This window comes from Mastomys coucha, unplaced genomic scaffold (genome assembly GCF_008632895.1).
Source record: "Mastomys coucha isolate ucsf_1 unplaced genomic scaffold, UCSF_Mcou_1 pScaffold14, whole genome shotgun sequence".
In the NCBI taxonomy this organism is placed as follows: Eukaryota; Metazoa; Chordata; class Mammalia; order Rodentia; family Muridae; genus Mastomys; species Mastomys coucha.
Genome location: NW_022196896.1, coordinates 111,666,855 through 111,694,441, shown reverse-complemented (window position 1 = coordinate 111,694,441; position 27,587 = coordinate 111,666,855). Strand labels below are relative to the sequence as shown.

Here is a 27,587-nt window from a genome sequence, read left to right as displayed (position 1 = left end):
GAACTCACTCTGTAGACCAGGCTGGCCTCGAACTCAGAAATCCACCTGCCTCTGCCTCCCAAGTGCCTTTTCAATATCGAAAGTTAGCAGAATGCTACTTCAAATATGTAAATGTTATCAATAGCTTTGGTTTACTTGACCCAGGTAACCAGTCCCAGAAATATTACTTTGAAACAAAATCAACTTGGGGGTGGGAGGCGCTCATGATTACATTTGACATGATTCCATGACCTGGACATGCACAAGACAGGTAGAGCTATAGGAGGGATATGGGTGGCTATCTAGGGCTGGGAATGGAATAAAGAGTGGCAACAATTAGTGGGAGATTTCTGTTCTGTAATGATAGAAATGCTCTAAAACTAGGACTGGTGAAATGGCTCATGGGTAAGGGCACCTGCAGCCAAGCTTGATGACCTGAGTTTGATCCCTAGGGCCCACACGATGGAAGGAGAGAACGGATCTCTACAAGTCATCCTCTGACAACCACAACACACACATATGAGTAAATAAATGGGAAATATGCTCTACAGTTAGGTTGTGATGGCTGCAGAACTCTGCAAATTTGTGAAAAGCAGGCTTATCCATTTATGATAGTGACTTTGGGGGCTGGGGGCCCAGCTGTTCAAAGCACTTGTCGGCTTTGCAGAAGATCTAGGCTCAGTTCTCAGGAGCTACATCATGGCTGAGAATCATATGTAACCTGTTTTAGGGGATCAGATGCCCTCTTCTGACCTCCAATATGTGTAACACCAGGCATACACACATTGTACAAATATACACACAGGCAAAACAGTCATAGGCATAAAATAAAATGATTTTATTTTGGAAATAATGTTCCACTCTGTAGCCTTGGCTGGCTGGGACTCACTATGTAGACCATGCTGGCCTCAAACTCATAGAGCCTCTGACTCTCATTAGAATACCTAAGCTGTTCTAAAACTGTACTAGATCTGGTACAAAACGAACATGAAGAGTTAATGAGATGGCTCAGTGGTTAAGACCACCTGCTGCTCTTGACCAAAGAACCAGTTCAATTCCCAGCAACGACATGGTAGCTCACAGTCATCTGTAACTCCAGTGAGGAGCCGGGCGGTGGTGGCGCACGCCTTTAATCCCAGCACTTGGGAGGCAGAGGCAGGTGGATTTCTGAGTTCGAGGTCAGCCTGGTCTACAGAGTGAGTTCCAGGACAGCCAGGGCTATACAGAGAAACCCTGTCTCAAAAAAAAAAAAAACAAAAGAACAAAAAAAACCTCCAGTGAGTGCCTCAGGAGGGCACCAGGCATGTACATGTGGATATACATACATTCAGGCAAAATACTCATACACACAACATATATTTTAAAAGAAATAAGAAAGCCCATGACTTTTAAGTTCTAAGTAATGCCTGGTCCAGGCCAAGACTACTACAGAACTACTGGTCACATGATGTATAATGGCTACAGAACTACTGGTCACACGATGTATAATGACTACAGAACTACTGGTCACACGATGTATAATGGGAAGCAACTGCACTATGATCGGTTACCCCTAAGCCAAGCACCTGTCTGGCTAATTAATGCCCCATACTAGCTAGAAGATGGCACTGTCCGTTCACTGTCATGTCTTCCTCCATCCCCAGCAGCCTTCAACGGCAGAGCTTAGGTTAGAGAGAAGTTTCCAGCTGTAGCCTGGAAAGTCATCTAACTTCTCTTAAGTGGTAGCAGAAAGATACCATTTGCATCCTATGATGTCATGAGAATTAAGTAATAAGAGAGTGGTTGTTTAACAACAACAGACACACACATACACACACACACACCTGAGCTCAAAGGTGGAGACTGACCAATGGCATGGCCCTCACCTGAGGCTGAACTTCTGCAAGGCCCCAAGGACATTCTCACGAGCGATGACATCCTTGTCTTCCTCCTTGAGCCTGCCCTCCAGCATCCGCAGCACCTTTGTGTTCTGGGCCAGGTAGAGGCGACCTAATAATGTGCCAGAGATGAAAAGAACTAAGTTGATGTATACCAAGGCTGCTTTCTAGTAAAGCCTACATGGTGTACACTAGAAAGTTCTAGAGGAAACTATTAAAGTACATTTTTTCTGAGTCAGGTGTGGTAGCTCATGCCTGTAATCTCACTACTTGGGAAACCAAGGCAGAAGGACTGCAAGTTTGTGGCCAGGCTAGTACATATACTGGGGATCCTGTCCAGAACAGATTACTCAATCAGTGATAGACTGATAGAATAACCAACAGAAAGCCTTTCCTCCTGTAAGCTGAACATAAGCCATCATCACAGTGTGTGACATCTAACCCTGAAGGACCTCCAAGGAGGAAGAGGAATGGAATGTTGCCATAAACCCCTGGCCTTTATAGAGAGGTAGCCAACGGCTGCTTCTGCCACACTCCGCTGTCCCTCCTAGACATGCTCAGGGCCTGATGGAGGTGGAGGCCCTCCCTGGGATACCTTAATAAGTATAAAGTCACTACTAACCTTTTGTAGGTTTCTGCATTGACTGATATTAGTTTTAAACAGGGTGATTAGATGAATGGATTTCAGTGCATATACTGGCTTATAATAAATGTATGCCAAATGAACGGAATAATGAATTAAATAAACTTGTTGAGGGGCTAGAGAGATGGCTCAGCGGTTAAGAGCACTGACTGCTCTTCCAAAGGTCCTGAGTTCAAATCCCAGCAACCACATGGTGGCTCACAACCAGCTGTAATGAGATCTGATGCCCTCTTCTGGTGTGTCTGAAGTCAGCTACAGTGTACTTATATACATTAAATAAATAATTCTTAAAAAAAAAAAACTTGTTGAGCATCATGTATTCATAATCTGAAAACTATTTTTTGTTTGTTTTGTTTTTGTTTTTCGAGACAGGATTTCTCTATGTAGCCCTGGCTGTTCTGGAACTCATTCTGTAGACCAGGCCGGCCTCGAACTCAGAAATCCACCTGGCTATGCCTTCCCAAGTGCTGGGATTAAAAGTGTGCGCCACCACTGTCTAGCCTGAAAACTCTTTTTTTATTCATATTAAAAATACCTCAAAAGGGGCCAGGTATGGTGGCATATACTCCCAGTACTCAGGAGGCAGAGGCAGAGGCAGGCAGATCTCTGTGAGTTCAAGGCTACCCTGGTCTACAGAGTGAGTTCCAGGACAGCCAGGGCTCACAGAGAAACCCTGTCTAGAAAAACAAGCAAATATGCAAAAACAAAACAACCAACTCAAACAAACAAGAATCGAAGGAAACTATCCTGGGTATGTTTGAATATATACACTTGTGAATGGGGGAGTATGGGTAGCAAGGGACATACATGGAGTTCATAGGACAATTCAGATGTCAGGTCATTCCTTCCACCATATTTTGAAGTAGGGTCTCTCTTGTTCTGGCATAGTGCTATTCCACAAACAATTCTGTCTCAGCCTCCCATCTCCCCTTAGGAACACTGGGATCCACATCTGACATGTTAGTGGGCTCTAGGGATCCACACGGTCACCAGGCATGGGCCAGAGCTGTTACTAGCTGAGCTGTTTCACTTTTGTCACAGTTTGGTCTTTTGCTATGCATTGTAATACTAAGTGCAGGCCCCCAAGACCAGAGATGAGAATCTGTGCTTAGATGCAAATGATGCTCTGTGACCTGGCCCCCAAGTTATTTCTGACTTGTAAATAAAGATGTCTACTGTCTATAGCTGGGCAGAATAGAGATAGGCGGGCAGTGCTTGGTGTTCCCACCAGGGACAATATTTTTATTTTGGAAACTTTCAAATCCTTTGAAGACCAAAGGAAAAGGTTCAGTGCTTGCTAGATAAGCTTTACTTGTTTCACCAAACATATATTGGAAAGTAGGAATTATAAAAAATAGTATTACCTATCATACAGTTAAAAAATTTTAAATAAGAGTTATAAAATCTTTGTATTATAAAGTAAACTCCAAAGGCAAGAAACTTTGCTTTGACAGAAACTCAGGCATAAGAACCAATTTTCACAAGATTTGTTAGAAATAAAATGGGGGGACTTGGGCCACTTTAAGCAGTATTGGAAAACACTCATTTTACAGGGACGTCAGGTGGCTTTGCCAGGGCTGCTCTGCTTAGAGGAAAATGTCGTCTCACCTTCAGCCAGGGATGCCAGGGCATTGATGAGTCTGGCCATGTACTGCCGCACAGCCTCGCTCTTGGACTGCAGCAGCTGCAGCACGCTCCTCTGCAGGGGACAACCATGGAGAGAGACAATCAGTGAGGTTAGGAGTGGGGAAGGGAAAGATGCCCCTCTGCCTGGTTTGACTAGAGAAACAAGCTAGAGCCACACAGGCCACCTGCAACAGAAGAGCAGGGCACACCTGGCTGCTTCTGTTGCTGGCTTGTCAGATGAGAGAAACACATGACAGGACTATAGGAAATGGATTTTTTTTTTTTTTAATTCTGAAGAACTGATTAAAGACCATGAGAAATGTTAATTAAGCATAGTTCTAGAAATTGGGATGCAGACCCTGAGGTAAATCACAAGATTGTACTGGGCAAGGACAAATCCCTGAGTCCCACCACTTATTCCTCAAAAGGTAGAGAGTGAGGGACAAAGCCAGGGACAGTACAGACAGACAAACAGAAGACAGAAACAAAATGACTAGATTGCATTGTGCTACTCCTGTGACCTCGAAGCACAGGGGCAGGGAGGCAGAATTATCCTAAGATGGTAGCACAGAGTGTCTCAGCGTTGGGGCACACCAGGGCCGCACCAGCAGGAAGTGGCAGTGAAAGTGCATGCCTGCCCCAGTGCCTGGGAGGCATAGGCAGGACAATCTTCAGCTTGAGGTCAGCCTAGGCTATAGCGAAATACTCTCAGAAACCAATGGCAACAAGGCTGGAGGCATGCTCAGCAGCCAAGAGCACTTGCTGCTCCTGCAGAGGACCAGGGATGGCGTCCTAGCACCCATATGCCAGCTACCAACCATGAGCAACTGCAATTCCAGGGGATCCAATGCCCTCTTCTAACCTTCTCAGACACAGCATACACACGGTGCACATACATATAGGCAGACAAACATTCCCTCCCCACCCCCCACCCCCCCACCCCTCTCTCTCTCTCTCTCTCTCACACACACACACACACACACACACATACACACACACACACACACACACACACACACACACATACACACACACACACACATTAAAAAACAAAACCAAAAACCCAGTAGCTGGAATGTAACTTAACAGAAGAGCATTCAGAAAGGAGGTGGGTGGGGAAATAGAGGAAGAGGAGGGGGCTGGAGAGAGAGCATCAGTTCAGGAGAGGTGGACCTGGAAGAGTCAACAGACGTTTGGGGAAGCAAGGCTCCTGAATGGTAGCCTGAGGGAGGACTCCGACTGAACCATGCCGAGTGAAAGGGCCACATGTTACCTCCAAGATGACAACTGTCCTTGTACCATCTTTATTTAGGCAAATTTCCACTGTAGCATAACAGTATAGAGAACATAGAAGTCACAAGGGCACAGGCAGAAGAGTGTTCATTCACAGTGAGCATGTAGTTAAGAGGTAACTAAGTCCAGAAGTGACATTTCTACCAACGGGGGACAACCTTCCAAACAGTTCTCTCTCATGGCTTCTAACATGCATTAACTTTTAACCTTGGTTGTGTGTGTATGCGTGCCCGCATGCACACTCTGGAGCCTGAAACTCACTGCTTTGGTAGAACTGGCTGGCCAGCAAGCTCCAGGGATCCCTTGTCTCTGCCTCCCCTGCACTGGGATTACAGGAATGTATCACAGCACCCAGACAGGCTGCCTGCCTGCCTTCTTTCCATCATGGGCTCTGGGAATCCATGCTTGTGTCGCACCTCACCAACTGACCTACCTTTCCCCTAGGCCCATCTCGGCCTGTTCTTAAAAAATTGAGATTGGCAAAAGTAAAATATTTATTTTATTACAGAAAACACTGGTGCCTGATTTAAGATTTCATTTTGAATTTCACAATGTGTGGGGGTTAGTTTTAATTATCAATGTGACAGTCTAGAATCACCTGGGAAGAGAGTCTCAGTGAGGGGCTGCTAGATCAGGCTGCCCTCTAGGAGCCAATGCGGTGATCTTGATTTATGTGGAGAGACCCATTTTAAGTGTAGGCAGGCCCAGCTCCTGAACAGGAGGTCCCGAGCTCTGAGAGTGCCGAGGCTGAGCTGAGTGCAGCCTGCATCCTTTTCTCTCTGTGGATGTCACTTTCTTACATTTTTGGTTATGAGCCTGACCTGTAACAACTGAGCCATCTTTGCAGCCCAAGGTGGAGGTTTTTTGTTTTTGTTTTTTGTTTTTTGGTTTTTTGAGACAGGATCTCGCTATGTAGCCCTGGCTGTCCTGGAACTCTCCTTGTAGACCAGACTGGCCTTGTGATTCACTTGCCTCTGCCTCTCGAATGCTGGGATTAAAGCTGGACGCTGCCACTGCCTACTGTAAAATCTTAATGACACATTCAGGTTGGCAATGCCACACCCCACATTTGAGAATGACAAAGGAAGAACTAATTAGCCAGACAGCTCAATTTCCCCTCTGAACAGGCCAATTCACTTTGGAGTCATAGTGACCCAGCATCAGCCTTACCAAGGAGTCATCCTACCCTGCAAGTTCTTTGATAATTTCAGAGAACTCTAAACCATTCCCTCTTAAAAGAAACAAGAAAATAGATAGATAGACAGATAGATAGATAGATAGATAGATAGATAGATAGATAGATAGATAGATAGATAGATAGACAGATAAACTAAAACAGTTGAAAGAAGGAGGGAGGAGAGGGAAGGAAGGAGGGAGGAGGGGAAGGGAAACTATCAGAAAAGGGGCAGAGAACATCAGGCCATCTGGCTTCTTTGGGAATCTGCTCCACAACTGAAGTAGGTCAAGAGGTGATCAGAGACCCTCGAGCAGCTGAACAGGAAATGCCGGGCAAGCTCAGCACTGGACAGTGTCTAGAGAAACCAAGGCTTGAGTCTGCTAAGGGTCTCCCCTGCCACAGAAGGCCTGGCTGCCTCTTACTCACCTGGTTGTGGCTGTGGCAATCCAAGAGGTCATTGCTGATGTAGGCTTGCAGGACTGTCTCCCTCTGCTCCCCAGGATGGGATGTGGTCAAGCGCTGCAAAGAAAAACAGAAGCAACAAATTCCTACCCAGGAAGAGCTAGGCATTGAAAAGTGCACAGCCGATCAACCAGCAGAGCAGGAGAAGGAATGGGGGAGGGGGTAGGATGCAGGGGGGCGGGGGGATCTAGTTCTGAGAGTGGCACCCAGGCTACCTGTAGAGAGCTCTCAATGACCCTATCCAAGAGGGACTGATGAGCAACAGGTTGGAGAGGCAGATGGGACAGAGGTTGGCGAGCTGGCTGGACTCTATTATGTTGATGTAATATCCACAAAGAAGAAGTTTTGGTGGGAAGTATGTAGCTCCCTGCACGCAGCTGTCTGTGTTAGGACAGGAGAAAGCTGTGTACCTGACATGAGCAAATGTGCTCTCTTTTCCAGGAAAATAAACACCCTGAGGTTCAGAGTCAGCTTCTGTCTGAGGACAATGTGGTGTGTTTGACACATCCTGGTTTGCAACATAGGCAAAAGCCAGACCACAGCCAACAGACACCACAGCCAGGAGGAGGGAGAGCCTTCCAATGGAAGCAGGAATTGCTAGCTGACCAGATCACCACAGAAGATGGAGTTGCTAAAGGTCTGCCAAAAATGTCACCTGGGGTAAAATTACTATGGAGCCATGAGGCTGGATGGAGAACTGGAGAGAAACAAAGGCAAAGCAAGCCTTTCCTGATTACCTGGAGAACATGTGCACTTTTCTCCATTAAGGGAGGCCCTTTCTCAGCAAGAAGCCCAGGGAGTGTATAGACTGAGTCATGGCTGGGTGGCAAACTCGGGCAAGCAGGGTGAGTGTGGTAACACGAGCAGACACAAGCAAACCAGGGTCAGGCAGCCCTGGACGATCACTCTCCCTGCCCACCCACTTGGTCAACAGGCCCCTACAACCACAGTAGAGACCACAGGGCTCTCCCCTTAGTATTCCTCATAGTTCCCCATGAGGCCAGGCCAGCATGCTCCACCAGATGCTATGTACCAGTGAGGACTACTTCTGCCCAAGGGTGGTGAGGTCGGTCAAAGAATTTTGGTCCGAGGATTTTCTGAACTATGGGAGGTCCCCCAAGGAGCCTGATACTACTCTGGGGTAATTAAAGAAGATCGTTTGGTGATAGGCTTTGGTGAGTAATTTTCAAAGAGTGTTTCAGAGAATTCTGGGCATCCCCAAAACTCTTTCATGGGACCAGAGGGGACAGGCGTATTTTCACACTAACAGTAAGTTGGGTTCTGCCGTGCCCTTGATCAGTTCCCAGAGGCAGACACTGAACACAGACACAAAGATGCACAACACTGACATTCTTCTCACTTGCTTTGTTGTCTGGGAAACAACTATTGTTATTTATGCTAACATGCCATTTACTTATTTTACTGGGAATGATATTTAAGTTTTTTGTTTTAATTTCCTAATACTGTAAATACTGTTAAGATAACATTCATATAAACAAACATCTTCAGGGCCCTCAGTAACCTGAAAATGTAGAGGGGTCTGGGATGCTTGAAAACTGGCCCAGGATGCAGAAGAGGAATGGGAACCCAGATGAGGCCTGGAAGTGTTTGTCCTGAGGCCTATCCAGTGTGTGGCTATTGATCAGTATTTGTTCCCAGGGCTCTCTGGAGTTGTGACTGGCTGCGCAGTGTGACTTGCCTAAATACTCTAACTAAAATGCAGGCCCCAAGTTGACCAGGTAGGGGTTGGATGGCAGGGGCTGCTGCCCCATCACCCAGGAAGGCAACATCAGTTGACAACAGTATAGAATGTGTCACAATAAGACCAAGGCCTATTTCAGGAGCTGATTTTCTTGCTGGGGGTTGGGGAAGGGTCTTACTATGGCTGGTCTAGCTCTTGCTGTGTAGAGCAGGCTAGCCCTGAATTTACAGAACTCTAGCTCCTTCTGCCTTCTGTGAGCTGGGAGTAAAGGCATGTGCTCCCACAGCTAGCTGGAGCGAGCGGCTCTTGACCTCAGGTCTTGGTGGTGGTAGGTAGCAGGAAGGGGGTTTTAGTACAGGGGTTCCGTGATACCAGCCAAGTTAGCAGGTCACCAGCCAAGAACAGCAGTGCTGGCGCTGTCTCTGTTCTGTGTTTTTAACTGTAAGGGGAAGGTACCTACCCAGCGCAGAGCCTGCAACAAGAAGGCTTTCAAGCGGTCACTCCCCCAAATCAAATCCTTCTTCAGCTTCTCATAATCCAGGGAGGGCAGTAATGGGACATCCTTCAGCTTCCTGCTCAGCCCGGCCAGTTCAAAGAGAAAAAAAGGGCAGAGAGGCATGTCACTACATCTGAGCATTAGGACACCTGCTTAGACTGAAGGATCCCGCAGTGGCCAACTGCCTCCCAACGCGGCTCCCAGAATCCCAGTGTTCAGGCCCCCACCCAGCCTCAGCCAGATCAGCCCTGCCTGTAATGCTGGATGAATTTTATGTAGCTAAATTTAATTCTTCTTAGATTTCGATGGCATGCAAATTTTCTGTAATAAGCATGAATTACTTACATAATAAGAAAAAAAAATTACATACTAGGTTTTGTTTTAGTTTCTGTGTTCAAACAGGGTCTCACTGTGTGGCCTAGGCTGACCCTCCCACCTCAGCCTCCCAAGCACAGTGATTATAGGCTGTGTCCCGGATGTCCACTCCCTAAACCCACGCTGACTTTTTGGGTTTGCTAACTGCACAGGACTTGTGTAAAATATTAACACTGGGAAGTCTTGTGAGGGCTGGAGACAGGCTCAGCAGTTAAGGGTACCGGCTGCCCTTACAGAGAGTACAGGTTGCATTCCTAGCACTAATATGGTGGCTCACAACTGTCAGTAACTCCAATTTCTGGGAACCCTGTAGTAGGAATGCTGGTAGAATCACTGTATGGAGGGTAAACCTTAGAAGGAAACAGTTCTTTTTCACTGTCTCTAGGGTAGACATCAATGCCAGTTGTTTTCTGGAAGTACTTTGCCCTTGAAGAAATCATTTAGAAAACAGTGATTGTTTTCTGTTATCTAGAAGGAGCTGTCAGGCCTGCCTTCGCAGGACCTTGGTCTCAGGACCTTGGTCTCAGGACGGTCCTGGCATACCTGGAAGGTCATGTATTGCTGAGTGCAGCAAACTCTACACAATGGGACTAAAGTTTTGGAGGCGTGATGTTTTCCTTCAGGAAAAACAGATTAGATTAGGGACTTTGGGATGAGGAACTAGTTTTACATCCCCAAAAAGCAACTTTTGTGTAACAATAAAAATGTCTTTGCATGGCTGATCAAGGTTCAATTCATTGAGGCTGGACCTCCTTGCTGCCTTAGAACCTGAATTTCAGCTGGGTGGTAGTGGCACATGCCTTTAATCCCAGCACTTGGGAGGCAGAGGCAGGTGGATTTCTGAGTTTGAGGCCAGCCTGGTCTACAGAGTGAGTTCCAGGACAGCCAGGGCTATACAGAGAAACCCTGTCTCAAGAAAACCAAAAAAGAACCTGAATTTCACTCTGGAGTACCCCTTTTTCTTTGATTGACCCACATAACAAAGAATACTGACAGGACCCAAAACCCTTTTCTGGCCTCTGCAAGCCATACATGTAGTGTATACACAGGTAAGCTGGAACACACACATAAACAAAAATAAATGCATTTCAAAAGAGAATTTTTAAATAGTTTTTTGATAATCTCTTGATTATTACAACAAGCTGGGTATGATGGCTAACTTGGAGGCTGAGACAGGAGGATTACTGCAAGTTCAAGGCTAGCCTGGACTAAATTGTAAATTCTAGACCAGCTTTGGCTATACAATAAAATGTAGTAATTTTAAAAATTTAAAGTGTAAATGGGCCCTTGTTCTACAGAAAAATATTGCAATTGCAAAGTCCAGCTTGGCTCTGCTCCACAACTGGGGCTTCTTCCAAGAGGGAAGGCTGGAGAACAGCTCTCGGTGGGCTGTGCAAACTGACTAGGGAGGTATGAGTATTTGGTATTAATACTCCCCAAGGAGAATTACCAAGGGACCTAGTATTCTTCCACTGATCAAGGAATTGGCCTCCTCCTGCGTCCTCTTATCATCCTCCACAAACCCCTTGTTTTCTGCAGGTGACCCTTGCCCTTACATCACTAAGAATGCTGGCCACCATCCAGAGTGCTCACAAGCACTGTCCAGCAGTGTGCGGCACGATCTTCGTCACAACAAGCCTGCAGTGCCGTTACTCCACTCTTCTCCTTTCAAGTGAAGAAGCGGAGGCACGGAGCCAGAGGGAGTTCCAGGCACCACGGCTGGCCTCAGAGGTGGGAATTAGCCAGGCTACCGTGCTTGGGGATCACGCTATACTACCACTAAGTGTCAAGACCATGGGAGACTCAGGAAGGCGACAGACAGGTTGAGGCCACCTCTGTTTGAGTCATCTCACTGATGACTGGTGAGTACGCTTGCTGGCTTAGAGGTTAACCAGAGCCTACTCTAGTGCTTAAGGTGGAGCATTAACCGCGGTCAGGCTTCCCACTTCCTCTCTGCTGCAACACAGCTGGTGAGGTATGCATGTCACACACCTCCATGGTGACAACCTAACTCATCTGAACAGGGAAGCTGGGATAGGCAAAGCTGTCCTGAGGATGTGGTCACAGTGTGAGCCAGCAGAAGACACGGGACTTAAGACACTGCACTGTCTGCTGATGGCAGAATGACAGATAAAATTCATTTCTAGAGAATACCACAAGAATAAGCCAACAGTTTTTTGTTATTGATGGTTTTTGTGGGGTTTTTGTTTGTTTATTTGTTCATTTTTGCTATTTCATGCCACCTTACAAGAATCGATATTAAAAAATAATTCTGGTCCAGGCGACAGGCTCCGCACCAAGATGGCGGAGGAGAAGGACTAGGAGGGAACAGGTAGAGGAAGATGAACCCACTGGATACGTTTGATTTGAAAAGTTTCTTCCAGTGATGACCAGAGCACTTGTGGAAAGAAGATACAGACCAATTCCTGAAGAAGTCCTTTTGTGAGCTTTTGAGGTTTTGGATGCGGCTAAACTCGGGTCTAACCAGGGACGAACTGATCAAGTACGTGACTGAGGAAGGCGAGCCTTTTTCCCAAGAGGAAATGGAAGAAATGCTGTCTGCTGCAATTGATCCTGAGTCAAACACCATTAATTACAGGGACTACATAACAATGATGGTGATAGATGAGAATTAAATGCTCCAAAGACGACTCTTTCTCCTTTTAAGACAACTGTAAACATTCAATTTCTAATTGAAAGGATAATTTGAAAAATTGTTTGTCCTAATTAATTTCACATTTTATCTTATAATTTCTATATTTAGTGCCTCATGACATAGTTGTTTCAAGGTATTTTGTTTACTAGAGATGGTCAATTTAAAATATAAATTTATTTAGTATGACCAGATTTATGGAAGGACAAGTTAATTATTTAAAAGGAATTGCACAGTATTTTAACATTAAGTGTATCGTTGCTTATTTTCCACAACTAGGTCAATGATACATTGAAATGGAGAAAATGGAGATTGGCCCTAACCCCCTAAGATCTGCCATAGAAAGCTCTTGCAGGGCAGGATGGCCACAGACTAGATGGTGATGGCTGCCTTCAGAGCCACAGTAAACACTTTAGCAGGCAGAATATGGAGGGAGGACAACTGGAATAGCTATTAATAATTGATTTCTTATGAATGCCAATTACAAATCTCATTTGAGAGTCTAATAAAATTGAAAATTGCTCATCTAAAAAAAATAATTCTGGTTCAACAAATTTATAATCATTGGTATTTCCTTTCATGTTCACATGTAGTGAAATGTTTAGTAAACCTAGCTTGAATTCCAGTTTTACATGTAGATACATGTAGGCTAGAGAGAGGTCTCCATTGCCTGCTCTTCCAGAAGACCTGGGTTTGATTCCCAGCTCCCACACAGTGTCTCCCAACCATCTGTAACACCAGTTCCAGGGGACCTAATGCCTTCTTCTGGCCTCTGCAGGCACCAGACATGCAGGTTATGTACAGACAGACAGACAGACAGACAGGCAAAATACCCATACAATACAATTTTGGAACACAATTAATGAAAACTCTGAAATATGATTACTTACTCAGGTACCAAGGAAGCTCGTAACATGGTTGAGGCCTGAGGGAGGGGTTAGGGAGGATGGGAACAAAGAGACTGTTAAACGCTGACCTGACCATAGAGCACCAGCCCAAGCCCCTCCTAACAGCACATGAGCAGCCATTTGCTAGGTGTTCAGTGTCCTCCAAAGGCATATAGGATTTTAAAGCTACTGCTTGGAATGAATGCCCCACTAAGCCAGGGTCAGTCAACCGTTCTTAGTCTACCGAGACTCTTAGCCAAACGCAATGAGAACCACTGGGATCTCCTAGCCACACGCAGAGCCATCAAATCTTAGACCCCATGGAGAACAAAGGTGGTTTGGGTTTTTACCTTCTTTTTTCCTAGTAAAATATTTCTCTTTAAGTACAAGTTAATGCCATTTTGTGCCAAGCCAAACACTCCACTCCATAGGTGCTTAAATAAAAAATGACTATTCCCTTTCGCCTCCCCCCTCACCGTGTGCAGGCACCCTGCCTCACATGGGCCCTGTGGTGTGCATGTGTGCGTCCTCATTTTTTGTCACTACGAGCACTGTGGAATTAAATAGGAGGAATACAGAGGAATGAACAAACACAACAGGAGGCACATGTCTGACAACACACACCAAACATAAAAGAAAATGAGAATGGACTGGACTGCTAGTGGGGATTCCTACTGATTCTATTTGCTTGTGGGTTTTGTTTGTTTTTTAAAATCTGTTAGATGTGGACATTTTATTTATGGGTGAGACTGTTTGAAACTGCCTTAAAAGGAAAAGGGGAGAGAAGCTACGCAGAGGAAAGAACAGAGACACGCCTCTCAAGTGTCACCAATTCCTGCCAGTGAGGGACACAGGGACTCTCTCCTTTGGGAGTTTTTGAAAATATGTCATTCTCAGGTCCCAACATTAGGCATCTAGAGACACCCAATCAGCATGAGACTGTTGCAAGAGTTACTTAAACCCCCAGGGACACTAAGGCAGTGGTCTTGCCAGTGACCCTGGTTCTGACAGCTCCCTCAGCCAAGTCTACAGACCATAGATTCCAGATTCCAGCTCCATTTCTTTTTTGTTTGTTTTCCCCCAAGACAGGCTAGGCTATCTTTATGTAGTCCTGGCTGCCCTGTCCTGGCTCAGCCTCTGTAGGCCAGGCTGGCCTCGAACTCATAGATCTACCTGCCTCTCCCTCCCGATCAAAGGCGTGCACCACCATGGCTTGGCCATGCCTCACTTCTAAATGCCTCATGACTATATATGTTTAAATAGTTTTTGCAGTGCTGGGATCTGAACCCAGGACCTTGCAAGTGCCAGGCCAGGAGTCTACTACCCAGCTATGCTCTTAGCAGTTTTAACCCCTCAGTGTTTTGACTAAATAAATGGCTTCTTCCTATTACTAACTTACCAAGCCGTTTGGACACAGGTCTGAGATGCCACCTAGAGAACTCACCTGACAGTTCATCTCATTAAAGACAGCAGGATGGGAAGGCAATAAGCCAAGAGGGGTCAAGTGAGGACACAGCGCTGCTACAGGGTTACTATACACACTAAATGCAAAAAGCCAATGATATCAACTCACTCTTAGTTCTCAATAAAACTCACTCCTCCCTAAAGAAGTCTATCTCAGGCTTCCTCTTCCTGAGGCTGACTACCAAGGTCCAGCTATCAAAGAAGTGTTCCATCCAGCAAATTAAAACCTGCCTTTGGCTCATACCCAATTAAAATTAGACACCTCATCCTAACCCAGGATTTCTCCTTTACCTTTAAAAACTGTGGGTCGTGTCTGTCCCCTCGTCATGTCTGTCCCCTCACTATCAAGAGGCAGTCCTTTGTCCCCCTCTGGGACAAATATCACTGCCCCCACTCCCTGTCCCTTTCTCCTTCTCTATCTCCTGTCTTATTCTCTGCTCTTTGTCCTCTGGGGCTAATAAATTCCCTTTGTGCTGAGAACTTGGTCTTGGGGTGTCTTGAGCCCCAACCATAAAATTATTTCATTACAACTTCATATCTGCCATTTTGCTACTGTTGTGAACTGCAAATATCTGACACGGAGGATGACTGATACACAACCCACACATTGAGAACTGCTGCCCTAATAGTTCCTGCCTGGGAGTGAGCCTGCCTCCAGAGAACATTGGGTGATATCAGGAGAGACTGTTGGTTGTTGCAACAGTCCTACAGGGACTTACATGATTACAATACAAGGACTTATGTGACTTTTCTGGGTCGCTTTTGTTTTGTTTTTGCAAAGGAGTCTCACGTAGCCCAGGCTGGACCCCAACTTGCCATGTCAACAAGTATGACTTCAAACTTTTGATCTTCCTGCCTTACCTCCTTGAGTATGGGGACTTCAGGCATCTACCACACCTGGTTTTACATGGTTCTGGGGACTGCAGCCAAGGCTTCAAGCATGCTGAGCATGTACCAACTAAGCTCCAGGCACACTGGCTTGTTAATCATCTTACTGCTTGCCGACCACCAACCAGTCCAACACATGGCAGTCAAGTGTCTTCTGACACTAGCTGAATGACTCAGGACTTCACTTTCCACCCATGGGACACAGGCGGGGCCCACCTGGGAGTCCAGTGAGAGCATCACTGTGGGTGGGGACCCCAGTGAAGGCATACCAGAGCAGCATCCTGCCCTGCCTGTCTGTGTCATGCTCCTCCCTCTGCTGGGACTGCTTGAGTGGAGCTCTGGTTACAGTGCCAGCTCTGTCCTCCACTCTGATGTCTGGGTCCTCGTGTAGCCCAGGCTGGCTTCAAAGTCACTACTGAACTGAGAATGACCTTTAGTTTCTAGTTCTTCTGAATGCTGGACTGTAGGGATGAGCCACGCTGGTCTGTGTGATGCTGGTGATTAAACCCAAGGCTTCACTCATGCCAGGCATCTACCAGCTGAGCCACGTTCCAGCCCTAGAAGTGTTGGTAATCACACAGACACTGAGGACGCTGTTCTCACCTTCTGTGGAGCAACCATCGATGTGCACTGGATCGCAGGCTCTCAAGCAGTTATGACCACGGCTACTGATACCTGAGTTGAGTCACTGCTCTACAGCTGTGGGCGCTGTGCTGTGTGGAGTACATGCAGAGCCCAACAGCTGGCCAGTAACAGCCCAGTGGGAGAAAACAAGAGAGCATACAGTCTATCATGGGCCAGAACGAATCCTCCTACTGAAGCCAACAGTAGAGTCTTTTTCTTCTTTTTCTTCCTTGTTGTTGAGACAGGGTTTCTCTGTGTAGCCCTGGATGTCCTGGAACTCACTCTGTAGAGCAGGCTGGCCTCAAACTCAGAAATCCGCCTGCCTCTGCCTCCCAAGTGCTGGGATCAAAGGTGTGCGCCACCACTGCCCAGCCAGGACAATTTCTTAACACTGAAAGAGCAAGTCCTAGAAAGAACTAGGGTTCAGCTGAGACAGATAAAGGGTGGCTACAGCTACAGGGTGTTCCCAGCCTCCCGGAACTGTCAGCTGGTTCACCTGAGGAAGCCCTGACAGAATGCTGGATGGGGAAGAATTTCTTCCGGGCACAGATAGAGGACACAGTAGGATAAGCCATGAACCAAGGTGTCCACGGGCACAGATGGTGGGGGCGGGGCACCGTAGGATGAGCCGTGAACAAAGGTGTCAACTACTGAATTGGGTCAGGGAAAGCTCCTGAGATTCTTAGACTCAGTTGACAAAGGTGCTCAAAAGTCAAGGTGAAAATGCCACACCTTTCACACTCTTCAGCCACAGGAAGTCCTGGAGATGAGGCTTCCAATGTCAGATGCTACCTGAGGCCCGTGCTTAGCTGGTGATCACGACCTGATGGTTGTCATCAAGTGCAGGTGTGACATTAAGTAGAATGTTCCTAGGGGCAGCTCAGGAGGGAGAGTGGCCCTCAATCAAGGATCTTGCACAACAGCATGCCTGGAATCTCACTAGGCTGCATGCTTCCTAAATCAAAGTTTGTTTGTTCTGGTCCAAGTTTAGTCTGCAAACACTTTTTTTTTTTTTTGAAAAATGTGAGCACAAAAAGGGGTGGAGGGAACAAGTGCTTGGCCCAGGTGGGAGCAGAAGAGGCAGAGGCTCGACACCCACAGCTGGCACGAGAGGATAAAGGGGGCCGACAAACCCTTTAGGCCAGGCCCATTTCTGCCATGCCTTGGCAGTGCTAAAGTGCACGTGAAGAAGGACTATGGAACACTCCCGACAAAACTTCCAGAGAGGTTCAGATCACAACAGAACACCCAAGGCCTCAGCGTGCATCTGAGGGAGCAGCCCTGGGGGACTCTGTACCGAGAGAGGGCGTGTACAGAAAGAGAACCCCTTTACCTTGAAGTAAGGACAGTCACAGAGCAAAGGTGAAATGTGACCTTCTAAGACACCCGAATCCTTCCTAGGATACAAAGATATAAACAAACAGACACATCCAGAAAGCTGAGTGACTAGCGTGACACCGAGAGGAGATCCTGGCTCACAGCCAGGAGAGAACTAGGGGCAGTCTCAGCCACGCACTTCCACTAACACAGCAGAGAGAGCCCTCAGGCAGCTCCTGATGGCCAGTGCCCCTGGGTGAAGGGGAGGACCAGCCCTGGGAGTCACCCAGGAGGAGTCTCTTTCTCCACAAGAGGCAACAGAGCAGAGTGGACAGTGGGCACACACATTTTCCTGTTGGGATCTGTGGAAAGTCTGGAAGTCTGTGCCTGGAGCTAGCGAGAGGTTATGGTTCTACCAATTGATTGAAGTATAAAGGTGTGAACTGCCATAGATTTGGGGCCGGGGGTACAGGATATACATCTGTGTGTGAGGCAGCAGCAAGGGAACAGGATCTCAGCAGGTGACTCTCTCACCACACTGAGCCTGAAGTGGAGTGGCCATGTGGACAACTGCAGGTATCCTGTGAAGACCTAGAGAAGTCACAAGAGGTGCGGATGGCTACAGTCTCTGAGCTTCCGCCAGGGCAAGGGTCACACAACAGGGAGAAGAAGGGCCACGCCTGGCTCCATTCCTCAACAACTGTACAGGCCACCCTGAAAAAGGGGGATGACCACCACAGCCTTTGTAACATTTTACTAAAACAGAGTGAGCGCAGGTGCGGCTTCGCTCCAAGGTTCCCATTTCCTAGGTCAGCCATGAATTTACTGCTATCAAGGACTAACACTCATTTCCAATTCAGCCTTACCTGGAGACGTGGGGGAAACAGAGGGTTAGTTCCCAGTCGTGCTGTTTGTCCAAAGAAGGATTCACTTAAATGAAAATTTCTCATGAACTCCTAAGTCCTTAAGAGTCACTACTGGGCCCCAGGACTCACTTGAAATATGGCTACATTTCAACTTGAGAGTTGGCCAGGGATCTCTGACATGGTCAGTCACCCTCTTACATGGTCCTATCCAGGCAGATCTTTGGAAGGATTGTCCCTCACCTGGCCTTGAGTACAAACATACTCATTATCTTGAGTAAAGTAGCAGAGAAAGAAAGAATGGGCTGTGCAATTTCACAGCCATAGGCTCACAGTCATCTCCACCCAGAGAGGAATGGCTGGATGTACTATACTGTCCTTGAACTTTACAAGGTGCCAGACACCTTTTAATCCCCGAGCTCAAGAGGCAGAACTTTGTGAGTTCAAGGCTAGCCTGGTCTACATAGTGAGTTCCATGATAGCCATGGCTATATAGACTCTGTTTCAAAAAAACTAAACACCACGACCATCTCTATATAGCACAGGAACTGAAAGCACACCAACAAGGACAGAATGCTCTCAAAAGTGTATTTAGGCTGGACAGGGTATGCATGCATGGAACCCCAGCACTGGGGGTGGGGGGGGAGGGGAAGGGCTGAAGCAAGATTGCAAGTTTGAGGCTAGCTTGAGATCCGGTCTCAAAACAATAAAAAACACACACACACAAAAGTCCTATTAAGCTAAAAAGTGAGTTGTAGAACAGCCTAAGTGTACACATTTTTAAAGGTCTCAAGGATGTGTGTTTAACCCAGGCAGATGGGAAGCTATGGGAGGCAGCTGAGTTGAAGGAAAAGGTTTGTGTGCTGTCGGATTTACTGTTAAATTGCTGTTTTCAAGCCAAACGTTCATATGGCCCTAACCAGTATTGATAAACGGACTCTTCAGCAGGTCGTACAGGGATGAGTTGGCACCAGGCTCCCTCTAACAGCACGGTGGTGACTTGTGTAGAACTTGAGTGCTAGGCATGCATTCTATAACAATGGGAACCCAGGGAGTGGAGAGAGAGCTCAGAGCTTAGGAGCACCTGACACTCTGGAAGAAGATCTGAGCTCAATTCCCAGCAATGATGTTTGGCAGCTTACAATTACCAGTTCCAGGGGACCCAACACCCTTCCTCTGGGTACTGTATTCACACACACATAAACATAATTATTAAGATAGTAATAATAAAATATTTTAAGGGGTTGGCGAGATGGCTCAGCGGGTAAGAGCACTGACTGCTCTCCCGAAGGTCCTGAGTTTGGATCCCAGCAACCACATGGTGGCTCACAACCACCCGTAATGAGATCGGACGCCCTCTTATGGTGTGTCTGAAGACAGCTACAGTGAATTATGCTGGAGCGAAGGGGGCCGAGAGAGGTCCTGAGATCAACAGCAGCCATACACATGATGGCTCACGGTCATCTGTACAGCTACAGTGTACTCGTACACATAAAATAAATAAAATAAATCTTTAAAAATAAGATAAAATATTTTAAGACAACAGAGATACAGTCTATGAAATGCAGTTACACATTTTTGTCTTTGTACAAAGATTGAAGGCCACGCATGGTGGCACATGCCTTTAATCCCAGCACTTGGGAGGCAGCAGCAGGGAGATCTCTGAGTTCCAGGCCAGCATGGTCTATAGAGTAAGACTGTCTATAGTGCCTGCCATTACCATGGGACACAGGGGCTGCTGTTGGCCGATGTAAAAATGCCATTATGTGGCGTGGATGTTCAATTTCCAGCAACCACATGGTGGCTCAATACCATGAATTCTACCAGAATTCTAGAAAACTGTCTTATCTCCTGTGCCCAGGGGAGAACTCAGACTTCTCACTAGGTAGCCAATCACACAGTCTGACTCTACCTGTTCCAGTTCTGGACCTTTGAAGGCAAAGATGAGGAAAACCAGAGTTAGCCAGCCACATGGGGACAAGAGGACATTCGTGATTCATGGTTACAGAGCATCCAGGAGAATCTCACCAGCACCAATTATGGGACCTGGATCTACCTGCCAGCTCCGACAAGGCATTTTCACACAGTGGCCTGGGCATGAGCAGACAAGGGCAGGCGGGCAGGAGAGCCTCTCTCCTCGGGAGTTTGTGAGGCCTTCTGCCAGTATGGTGCTTCTCTTTTTCTGAGTAGAGGTATGAGTCACTGGGCTTTTGTGACAGGGCACACCTTGCTGTGTTCATTCCACCTGCCCACCCATTCCTGCCAACTACAAAACCTGCTAGAGAAAGGTTACTTCTGCTCATCTATGCTGCCCCCGTGTGGCTGCTCTCTGGTGCATGGCCAGCTCTTGCTTGTTTATGCTGCCCCCGTGTGGCGGTTCTGTGGTAAGGACAGCAGTACAGGTTTGGACTCAGTAGGGAACCCATCTCTCCACAAATGAAGCCCATGCTCTCCAACAGAGCTTTGCCAGTGTTGATGGTGACCTCTGCAAACCTCTGGCAGTTCTTTTGTCTTGTATTCTAGTTCAGAAGGGGGCGTGCGAAGCAGTTCGGACTGGAAATCAGTGCAGGGGATTTTAAAAACAGCTGCTGGCTTCAGGTGGGTGGTCAACTGCCTAGCTTGAAGCCCCTCATCGTGCAGGCCTCACAGGAAGGTGCATTCCTAAAACCTAGCTAGCCAGCACTTACATCTTTAATCCCAGCCAGCTCCTACGATTTCTACATGCTAACTCTCCTGAGCCACATCCTAAGGCACAGACTACAGAGCCATTCTCTGCTTTTCTCTGAGAACATGGACAGCAGCTCTGGGGAACTTCCTCCTCAGTACCTGAGCGAACACACAAGTGTAACTGATCTGTAACCTGAGACCGCATCCTTTTCCCAGGGAACAGAGAGCAACCAGCCCCATGCTTCAATATTGAGATAATTGCTGGCAGCAATGGCATGATTATTGTCCTGCCTGGTATTTGTTTGTTTGTTTGTTTATTTACATGAATCTGAGGACTGAAGAGATGGTTCACTGGTTAAGAGTACCAGCTGCTCTTCCAGAAGACCTGGATTTGATCAGCAACCACATAATAGTTTATAACTGTCTCCAGTCCCAGGAGATTTGGCCCCCTTTTATAGTCTCTGTGGGTACTGCATCCACAGGGTGCAGGTAAATACATGCAAGGAAAATGCCTATACATATAAAATTTAAAAAAAAAATATTAAAATTGGGGGTTGGAGAGATGGCTCAGAGGTTAAGAGTACTGGCTGCTCTTCCAGGAGTCCTGAGTTCAATTCCCAGCAACCACATGGTGGCTCACAACCATCTGTAATGGGATCTGGTATCCTCTTCTGGCCTGCAGGTTTACATGCAGGCAGAACATTGTATACATAATAAATAAATAAATAAATCTTTTAAAATATATTAAATTTTAGCCATGTGTGGCAGCACGTGCCTTCAGTCCCAGCATTTGGGAGGTAGGCCTCACCCACCCAGCCTCTGATCAGGCTCAGGCAGGTCTGAGCTCCAGGATGCAGGTAGGCCCCTAAATTTTGAGGGTGTCCTTAGAGACTGGTAGCCTTCCAGGGTTAAGAATCTCTGAGATCACACTGTGCACTTCCAGATGTGCTGTCCTAGGAAAAGCTAGTCATTCCCCGGGGAACCCTCAGCCTGGGGTGCAAACCTGAGTCCAACCCCAAGGCAGCACCAAACACGGAAGGGGAGCAGCCTGCTTTTCTAAAGGAGGACAAGTTTCCCCAAGTGACAATACAATGAGAACCAAAGAAAAGGGAAACAGTCCAGGGCAAAGGAGCTATAGAGTCCAGACAACACACACAACACTGACTATACTGGTGGCTATGAAGAGCAGGAGAGGTTTCGCTGACAAAGGGAAGCGGACAGATTAGATAAGATGATGAAAGTACTGGAGTTGATAATTATGTGATTAGTAAGAGAATTAGTCTTCACCTGGTCCCTCTGTTTGGTTTGGAGACACGGTCTCCCTTTCCAGCCCACGCCAGTCTCAAGTTCCCTGCAGAGTCCAAGCTAAGCTTGAACCTGCTGCTCCTTCCTGCTTCAGCCTCTTTAATGCTGGGATCACAGGAGAGAGACTGACACAGGCAAACTTTAGAAACACACAATGGGGGCTGAAGAGATGACTCAGCAGTTAAGGGCACTTGCTGCCTTTCCAGAGAATCCAAGTTCTGTTCCCAGAACTCAAGAACTCCAGGGATCCAATCCCTCTGGCCTATATGCATTCATATGCACACAACTACATGCATGCATGCTACACATAATCAAATATAATAAACCTCTAAAAGAAAAGGAAAGATACACATTGTAGTCAGGTGTGGTATCCAAGTCTGGAATCCTAGCACTTGGCAGGTAGGAGCATCAGAGTCTAAGGAAGTTCAAAGCCAGTCTGATCTACATGAGATCTTGTCTCAACAAAACAAGAAAGAAAAAATAGACACTAGCCTGACAAATATGTACAAAGGTTTTATAAACCCTATTGTGTTTGTGTATGGAGACACATGGGAGCGGGGAGAGACACACATACAGAAACACACAGACAGACACACACACAGACACACACACACACACACACACAAAGGGATTAAATAAATGCTGGTCAAGAAGACGTCAATGTTCCTTGCTATGTTTGTGATTTTTCTGTAAGCTTTTAATTATTTTGCATAAAAGGAAAGTCTCGTCTTAAGCCACTCAATCTTACCCCCAACTCTCTTGTACGTGTGTAAGCATGTGTAAGAACAGTCGTGCATGTGTGCATGCAGAGACCAGAGAACAAAGTTGGCTGTTAATCCTTTTTTGGAGACAAGGACCCTCCCTGTCCTGAAGCCCACAAGTAAGCAAGCTTGTCTGGGTGTCGAGCCTCAGGGACCTGCCTGAGTCTTCCCAGCTCTAGAAGAAGGTCAAGTGTCCCAGGCCTTAGGGAGCAAAAGTGTTGGCACACCAAGCACTTTACTGAGCCATCGCCGAGCCCATGAGAGTTCTTTTAAAGACAAGGCAGGGCTTCTATTTGTTCCTCCTGACGCCCAGGCCTCAGTGCGCAGGAGCAGCTGCCATGGAAGATCACAAGACCACCTCTCCTTGCTCACCCAAAGGGCTAACCTCAGCTGCAACTCCTCAAAATAGCTTTGTTTTCCTTCTTGGAGCTTTGAGACAGCCAAAGACAATTGCTCCTGAGTGTCACTTTTTCACAGGATTTCACTCTCTCTAATAACTTCACTTGCATATCCTATCTAGGGGACAAACCCAGGATGTCTCTCATGGCGCCTCACCGTGCCAGGCCTCGTGAAGTCCACGCTGTGTGCCAGGCTCTGCCGCATCTGGTTACTGAAGAGGCGGACGCAGACACTCTGCAGGTACTCAGGGGTGATCTGCAAGGACAAGGTCATCAGGTGAAAGCCACGCCCACAGGATCTCAGGTATGCTATAGGTCTCAGGTCTCCTGTAGCAGGACCTCCACTACCTCAGCATCTCCTGCAGAGGGGCTGATGCAACGGCCATGCTAGAGCACATCTTCCCTCTGTCCTAGTTTCTGCTACTGTGACAAAAATACCTTATAAACAGCCATGCAGGGAGAAAAGGGTTACTTTAGTTCACTACAGCCTGTCACTGAGGGAAGTCAGGTTAGTAGAAACTTGAGGCAGCAAGTCACATCCAGTCAAGGGCAGAGGGAATGCAAGTTGCTTGCCTAGTACTTAGCTCAATTTCTCCACTCTTACACAGTTCAAAATCCAGATCCAGGGAATGGTGCTGCCCACAGTGGGCTGGGTCTTCTCAGTCAATTACCTTAAATCAAAACACTCTTCTACGGACTTGCCTGTCGGCCAACTGAGGCACACAACCCCTCACTGAGGCACTCTTCCCAGATGGTTGTAAAGTATGTCAAGTTGATAATTAAAAGTAACCACCAAGACCTCAGAGCTCTGGGGACGAGTTAACATACTGACATAAGAGAATAAAAATAACTGACTTGTTTGAAGAGATGTGGCCCAGCAGTTAAGAGCTCTGACTGCTCTTCTACAGGACAGGATTAAATTCCCACCACCCACATGGACAGACAGCTCACAACTGTCTGTAAGCCAGTTACAGGGGATCCAACTCCCATAAATACAAGCAGGCAAACAACCAATGCACATTTCACAAAAAAATTAATAAATAATTTTTAAAAAGTGACTACAGGTACGATCACAGGCTACCCAATCCGTGCCATTCACCCAGTGCAATTCAATTGCCATGGAAACTAAATGGTTTCTCAAGTTCTCTGTAGATTCAAGGCATAAAGTAAGCAGGCAGCCATATGTCATAGGAAGAGTGGGACTTTCACTGAAGGTCTGGGCTCTAGATTTTGACTCCTGACAATATGAGCAGCTCAGAGCCCTGCCCCTGCATCCCTGAGCCATTGTCAGTGAGATGCCCAGCTGCCCGTGCCATACTCAGAAAGGATGAAGCTGCAAATGGGCCCAGTATTAAAGAAATGCTGGCTGAATGGAGGACAGACATTATCAATAAGCTGTCAAGTGCACGACATGATGCTGACTTCCTGCCATGATGGCTCAGCTGGCTTTGAATTCACAGTCCTTCTGCTTCTGCCTCCCAAAGCCTGAAATTACAGGTGTATAAAACCCTACCCAACTACATACGAAGTTTTAATCATGGACGGTGTTGCTGAGTGTTAGAGACAGGAGGGTGATCTGACAGCATCTGTCAAAACAGTGACTTAGCGCTCCGAGGGATACATCTCATAGAAGAGTCCTCACTGCAGCACTGCCACAGCAAACAAAGGTCTCAGTCTCCATCACTGGAGATATGCTAGTGGACCGTCCTTATGGTGGAACCCTAAGCCAGCATTTGCAGAATGAGGTAGGTGGAATTCATTGATTCCATTTCTTTACCAATGCGCTAAGGAAGAAAGGAGGCATGGCTGTGGGCAAAGGCCATCAACACACTGTGATACACAGAACAAAGTAGGTCAGAGGAAAGATGGTCACATGATCACAACTAAACCTAAGAACACTGGGTGCATGAGTCTACACTTGCAAGCCTGCATGTATGCACACAAATATACATCAATCACACGTGAGAACACGTTAACATCAATATCAAAAAAAGGGGATGAAGGGCTGGGGAGATGGCTCAGTGGTTTAGAGCACTGACTGCTCTTCCAGAGGTCCTGAGTTCAATTCCCAGCAACCACATGGTGGCTCACAACCATCTGTACTAGGACCAGATGCCCTCTTTTGGTTATATCTGAAGACAGTGACAGTGTACTCACATATATAAAATCAATCTTTAAAGGCTGGGGTTGGGGGTGAGACCAAGGTGAGGTCACTGTCTTCCTCTGTATTGCTTCAACTTTTTATCATAAGCTCACGTTTCTAAGCGAGCTATGGGTTGCAGAGACAGCTCTGAAGATAAGAGAGCTTGCTTCTCTGTCCCAGAGGATCTGAGTTCAGTACACAGCATCCACATGAGGGTGCTCACAAGTGCCTGTAACTCTAGCTCCATGGGATCTGAGGCCTCTGTTCCTCTTCCTTGGGCACTAAGAATGACCACAGTGAATAAACATACATGTAGGCAAAACACATACACACTTATAATCTAAATGAAAATAAAAAAAGAATGCATCTTTCATGCTTTGCCCATTTTTTTAAGATTTATGTATTTTTATGTGTTTATGTGATGGGATTAAAGGTAGGTGTCACTACTATGAAGGGCCCATACTTAAATTTTTAAAAGAAAAAAAAAAACCAAAACAACAACAATAACAAAAACGAAGGCAAAACCCACACCAGCTTTTTGAAGCTATATATGCAGCAATTCAGTCCAAGCTCCATGCCCTTTCTCTGAACACAGTTCTACACAAAGGGTGTGTTCCTTACCATCTTGCCACTGACTGTGGCCTCCAGAGAATCCACCAGCTCAGCTGTGACGCCTATGAGGTTGTGGTAGTCGGCTTGGATCTTATTGTACCGCTTCAGGTAGGTCATGGCCCGGCGCTCGGCCTCCACCAGCTGCTGGTGGAGCTGCTGTAGCATTTCTAGGAAGAGAGTTGGCACTGAAGCCAAATGCAAGGACAGCAGAAACCAAGAACCTGTGCTCCTGTCCCGGGCGGCCGAGCCCTCTGACACGATCTGTCACAGCACCACAGAAGTGGTGACAATCTGAAGAAAGGAGTCTGACAGCAAATGCTGGCAAGGACTCGGGGAAGAAGAGCCCTTACTCACTGCTGGTGGAATGGGAACTCAGGCAGCCATTATAGGAAATGCGATAGAGAGTCCCTGAAAACTCCATATGACCAAGCTCCACCACTCATGAGCCTACACCTCCAGGCCTCTTTGTCCCACACAGAGATACCTGCTTATCCACGTTTACTGCTATTCCATTCACAACTGCAAAAGGTAAAAAAAAAAAAAGGAGCCCGCCTAGATGCCCACCAACACATGAACGAGACCCATGCACACAGTGGCAGCATTAGAACTGTGGGTTGATAGCGTATTTTCACAAGTGGCAAGGCAACCTCCAAATGCTCAATCATTTGAGCTGTTACGGGGCATTGTGGTGCCACACGTCTTTACTCTCAGCACGTGGGAGGCAGAGGCAAGTAAATCTCTAAGTTTAAGTCCATGTTGGTTTACAAAGTGAGACTGTCTCAAAAGAAGAAAAACAGAATGCCAACTAGGTTTGGGTATCAGAAAACTGGTGCAGACCCTATCAAGCTGGGGACTGCCTCTGACTCATTGGACTCCAGGCCAGCAGTGATAAAAGCAGCTGAGAATTCCCAGTTGTGCCTGCATAGTAGATAGAGAATCCTGGGTGCTCCAGTGCCCCAAGGCTGGGTTCCAGCCATGCAGTAGCCTAGTAGTAGCTGCTACACATCCCAGGCTGACCCTGTGAAGACACAGCTATCCCTCTGCTCCACAGTGGAGGTTCAGCAAGACCTGTCCACTCTGAGCCTGGAGTGCAGGAGCACAGCAGGCAGAACCAGTCACATTTCTGGAACCATATGGGCACAAGCAAGTGTGGCATATTGTCTTGCCATGATTTCTTTCAAAAATGTATAAGCAGCCACACTTGAAGGTATCTTTCAGGATAGAGTATAGGAAGTTCTGATTATCACAAGCCTACTCCAGCAATGGCTTGGGATATGCGAGAGAAACTGGCAATCAGATGCAGGGTTGCTGACTAACCTATACCTGGTGGTGGTGGGATGTGTGTGCGCATGAGTGTGCATGCATGTCTGTGGCT

General features: G+C 46.9%; 1 protein-coding gene across 9 annotated transcripts in view; it reads right to left on the bottom strand.

Annotated features, from left to right (window-relative positions):
* Positions 1 to 27,587, bottom strand: part of Armc9 (armadillo repeat containing 9) — a 126,519-nt gene that overhangs the window by 78,726 nt on the left and 20,206 nt on the right. For all 9 annotated transcript variants that reach the window (XM_031368254.1, XM_031368256.1, XM_031368257.1 and 6 more), the window contains exons 8-14: positions 26,222 to 26,379; positions 23,615 to 23,713; positions 13,174 to 13,208; positions 9,220 to 9,331; positions 7,022 to 7,114; positions 4,108 to 4,198; positions 1,845 to 1,968 (exon numbers count right to left, since the gene is read on the bottom strand). In XM_031368254.1, the coding sequence (XP_031224114.1) occupies positions 1,845 to 1,968; positions 4,108 to 4,198; positions 7,022 to 7,114; positions 9,220 to 9,331; positions 13,174 to 13,208; positions 23,615 to 23,713; positions 26,222 to 26,379 (712 nt within the window). The remainder of the gene's footprint in view (positions 1 to 1,844; positions 1,969 to 4,107; positions 4,199 to 7,021; positions 7,115 to 9,219; positions 9,332 to 13,173; positions 13,209 to 23,614; positions 23,714 to 26,221; positions 26,380 to 27,587) is intronic.